Source organism: Malus domestica, chromosome 03, assembly GCF_042453785.1.
Source record: "Malus domestica chromosome 03, GDT2T_hap1".
In the NCBI taxonomy this organism is placed as follows: domain Eukaryota; kingdom Viridiplantae; phylum Streptophyta; class Magnoliopsida; order Rosales; family Rosaceae; genus Malus; species Malus domestica.
The window spans coordinates 7,958,681-7,963,159 of NC_091663.1; the positions used below are offsets into that span (position 1 = coordinate 7,958,681).

The following is a 4,479-nucleotide window of genomic DNA, read 5'->3' on the forward strand; positions in this document are numbered from 1 at the left end:
GTAACTCAATTGTTTATTAACCAAATTCGACCCATAATATATCAAAATGAAGATAGGAAAGTATAGAAGAAGATTATACCTATTTGGAAGCCAAATGGTTGCCAGAGATGTTCAGAAAATAGCCTGAAAGGTGATTGGTCCATGGGAAAACTGGAAAACTTGCCGGAAACTGGGTAAACTTTAAATGTCCATAACTTCTTCAATACTCAACGAAATCAAGTGATTCAAAAAAGAAAATCATACTTTTCGACAAGACGAAGAGAATGGTATCTTTCTGGATGGCTAAATAGCCGTGGTATGGCCGGAAAACGGCTCGAAAGTGGATGTCTTGGTCTCGAGTTAGCCACTTTCGAGCCATTTTCCGGCCAAACCAAGTCGAATTAGCCATCAAGAAAGGTACCATTCTCTTTGCCTGGTTGAGAAGTATTATTTTTGTTTTTGAATGACTCGATTTTGTTGAGTATTAAAGAAGTTATGAACGTTTAAAGTTTACCAGTTTCCGGCGAGTTTTCCCGCTGACTAGTCACTTTTCAGGCTATTTTCCGGCCATCTCCGGCAACCATTGGGCTTCCAAATTGGTATAATCTTATTCTACACTTTCCTATCTTCATTTTGATATAGTATGAAATGATTGAGTTACGAAGCTATGAAAATTGCCCAAACTTCCGGCCAAGAGCTCCGGGACACTTAACGGAGTTTTTAACGGAAGTACCAAAATAATGGATGGTGGACAATCTCATGGACCATTTCTATTGATTTTCAATCTCAGGGACCATTTTGGCTAAAAAGCCCACTTACTGAAGTTCTATTCATGATCCTAATATTACATTAATCCAAATTTGAGGCTTTGCTCAATATTAATCTAATGTCGAGCTGCATGATAGAAATTCCCAGCAATTAATGAAATGTAGTGGAAGTTGGAAGTAGAGGTCCCTATTATCTAGAGAAATGTAGTTATTACAAGAAAAGAAAAGGTTGGCGGTAATACAGGATTAACGGCTGGTGCCATCTTCAACACTTACCACAAATTTTGATTGATCCATCTATAAGACGAATCATCGTCGGAGTTATATCCGTTTACAAACATCAATAGATTAATGTTCAAGAATAAGAAGGCGCGTGCTGGGCCAGGTACGTAGGAACCTTTAACATCCATGACAGGAGCAAGGAGCACTACTATGAAGACCGTGAAGAAAAATCACATGGCATAAAAAAAGATGCGAAGCCATAAAACGTGATACACTGTCAGTGCAACACCAGCCAGGAATGACGAGGACAACATGGTAAGCGTTACACCTGGCGCCGGTAAGGTAAACCTCAAGGCAGCATAGATTATACTAGGGTCATGCGTTTGTGCCCACATAAGGGCAATTGAAGCAGTAATGGAGCCGCACATCGCCACGGTATTGCATATCAAGAAAATTTTGAATAGGATATGCGTAAGAAAAATTGGGGTGCCCACATCATTTCCAGAGCTACTGTATCCACATGGTATTGTGAAGCCTTGAACAAACGTTATACCAGCCACCAGCGTTGACACCAATAGGAGAGTATTGACACTCTCTTTCGAAAACATTAGGCTATCAGATTGTGCAAGGACTTCAGAACAGAATCCTCTATCACTAGATTTGCTTTGGTGGCTGTTCGCTCTTCAGATCGTGGAGAATTAGCCAAGGTCAAGGTCATAAGTGTCAGTTTCTGCAAGAAATAAACGAAAGTTTCAGTTCTTGACCAAGTTGTTATCAATATGTAGATCTTGGATGACAAACAAGAGAAACGATTATTAAAATAAAGGCCATAAGGGTCAGCTTCTGCAGGAAAAATCGTATGTAATCAGGATATCCTCCCCTCTTTATCTCTCATATGCAATGAGAGGGGCAAGAAGGGGAGACATATACCTCTGGTTAATTAATTACGTTGTAGAATTCTCTCCTATGTACGACATACTTGTTGGTAGTTGTAGTGTCACACTGTGTAGGTAAAGGAAACTAATCGAAACAATGCGTTGAGAAATTACGTACTCTCCGAAACAACATCTCTTTATCTACCTCGGTCTTCTCTGCAAGGTCCAATGCCGTCATACCTGCATTGTTCAAACTATTTAAATTGGCTCTCTCATGCGCATGGAAGGGGGAAAGAATTTTGACAATCTTAGGATGCCAGTTTTGGACGGCTATGTGTAGAGGGGTATTTCCACTTTGATCTCTTTGCTTGCTAAGCACTTGAAGATTGCGCTTTCCAACAATATATTGGACAACATTAACTCTTCCATGCGCGGCCGCAACATGAAGAATATTCCGGCCTTCACCGTCACATGACTCCCTCAAGTCGGGGCAATGATTGAGAAACTCTTCAACAATCCTGCAATGGCCTTTTTTGGACGCCACATGTATGGGAAGGAACTGATTTTCGTCACCTTTGTATGCCAATCCAGTAAATTTGTGTAACAATACGCGTACCGCCACGAAGTTACTTATATAAGCCGCAAGTGTAAGAGGAATCATCCACTCTTGTTCCGTTGAATTGATTAGGTCAGCTGAATCCATTTTGCTCAATATCGTCTCTAGGAGATCTACGTAGCATATGCATTTTAGAAGCAACTCTGTCAAGAATAAGTATTTATGAAGAGAGAAATGGAAAGGGATCCTCTCTGGATCCCTTCTTCCTAATCCACCAAATTAGTGGATCAATGCCATTAAAAATTTGATCTAACGGCTACAAACAGGAGCTCACTTTAATAATTATAATAACTTTAGCCGTTGGATCAAATTTCAGTAGCACGGATCCACTGATTTGGTGGATTAGAAGGAAGGGATCTGGATCCCTTTCCGAGAGAAATAAATGAAAGGTAAATTGTCATAATGCCATATTACAAAGAGTTAGAGCATCTCCAATAGCGTAAGAAAATGATTTTGATGAGCCACGTGGATAAAACGTTGCTCTTGCTCCAATGGTATGTGCAATTGAGTAGGAAATTTTTGCTCATTCCCACAAAGTAAGCAATATTATTGACTACTTCAATATTGTATGCTGATGACATGAAAATGGCAAAGACAGAGCCATACTTGTATAATTCTTTCTGGTGGCTCTGGGCAGCCACCATTGAGAATCTATACGCTTAAAATACATCCTGTATACAACCCCGGCCAGCAAAAAGAGTGGACTGATGAGAAAGCATAACATGAGCTTGACCAACTCGAACACTGGACTACTTTCCTTTAGTCCACCTTTTGCTATATTTGTACCCCATGCCAAAATTTAAAAAGAATACTCATTACTAGCTATATGTACCAAAAACAAAAAGTACTCACGAGTACACCAAAAAGAAAAAAAGGTAACTGCAAAATGCTTAATATTTACCCTGTTTCCTCCATATGATCGCACTACGAAGAATTGAATTGCCGTTCGATCCTTGCCAAAAATTACCAGAATTAACGTCTGCTGTGCTATTTGGCGTGTTGGCTACCATTGCTTTAACGAGTTCAAAATTGGCAGTTTCAGCAGCCATGCACAAGGGAGTCTTACTGAAGTTATTTGTAGAATGCGACGTGGATCCATCTTTGCCGACCAAAAACATAGCCACATCTTGATGATTATTTTCCACAGCGACATGCAACGCAGTGTTTCCTCTCCTGTCCTTTTCATTAAACGTATCACCTTGAGCCGTGTCTACCAAACAATGAACTGCGGATAGATGGCCAGCGGATGCAGCTACATGAAGCGGAAGTTCTCCATCATCAATTTTTTTGCGGACAAGCCCCGGAAAATTTACGGTAATTAGTTGGATAAGCTTCACGTGGCCTGTATTTGCAGGAAGGTGAAGCACCGTGTTCCCACGGATGCTTACTTTGTTTTCACTACTTAGGACCAGCGATACTATTTGATCAGGAATATTACATATAAGTATTGCACATGTGGCTCCGGCAAAATACTTTGTGCGCATAGCCCATATAAACTCTTGACGGAGGCAAATACACTGTAAAGTTACTCCTGATTTAGGCATCGTTGCATACCTGTGTAGTATAGGATCCATGCGCGTGTCGCCTGCCTCGGTGTGTCCTGCAGCGTTCTCATGAGCACCCTCCCTCGCCAGTTATTTGATCTTCTGGTCTTGAACTCCAGCCAACATCCTCCATTGCTATTTCACCTTGTCTTAAACTTGAAGCAGCCATTAATTTGCAGATTAGCTACATAGGTGCTTTTCCCACGGAGAAAATATGACTCTTGTTTACTGTACGATTTTTGGAGTCTTGAGTCTCGCACATTTTGAGGGGGTCCTCCATATGGAAGACCACTGTCGCCTTCCAATGCAAGTTGCGGAACTATTATATATGACAACGTGGTTGACTGACCTAAAAAACAAACAGACTAATGATACACTTAATACATTTTTTTATATAATATTTGTATCATCTCTTTAATAGGAGTAGCACCCACCAACACATGTAGATCTATACAAAAGTGATATTGACACACCCG

The 4,479-nt window shown here is 40.5% G+C and overlaps 1 protein-coding gene across 1 annotated transcript; it reads right to left on the minus strand.

The window, feature by feature from the left end:
• Positions 1-1,221: 1,221 nt before the first annotated feature.
• On the minus strand, positions 1,222-4,268 carry LOC108172200 (protein ACCELERATED CELL DEATH 6-like). Its single transcript, XM_017329479.3, has 4 exons — positions 3,361-4,268; positions 3,066-3,233; positions 2,022-2,572; positions 1,222-1,698 (listed from the first exon to the last, which is right to left on the minus strand). Exons 1-4 carry the CDS (start codon positions 4,031-4,033, stop codon positions 1,576-1,578), a joined length of 1,515 nt encoding a protein of 504 aa, XP_017184968.2. The 5' UTR covers positions 4,034-4,268; the 3' UTR covers positions 1,222-1,575.
• Positions 4,269-4,479: the final 211 nt, after the last annotated feature.

Coding starts and splice junctions, on each gene's coding strand:
- LOC108172200 (XM_017329479.3), bottom strand. CDS start 4,033: ATGGATCCTATACTACACAGGTATGCAACGATGCCTAAATCAGGAGTA. Junction 3,234..3,360: donor GATCATATGGAGGAAACAGG/GTAAATATTAAG, acceptor GTACAAATATAG/CAAAAGGTGGACTAAAGGAA. Junction 1,699..2,021: donor AAGAGATGTTGTTTCGGAGA/GTACGTAATTTC, acceptor TATTTCTTGCAG/AAACTGACACTTATGACCTT.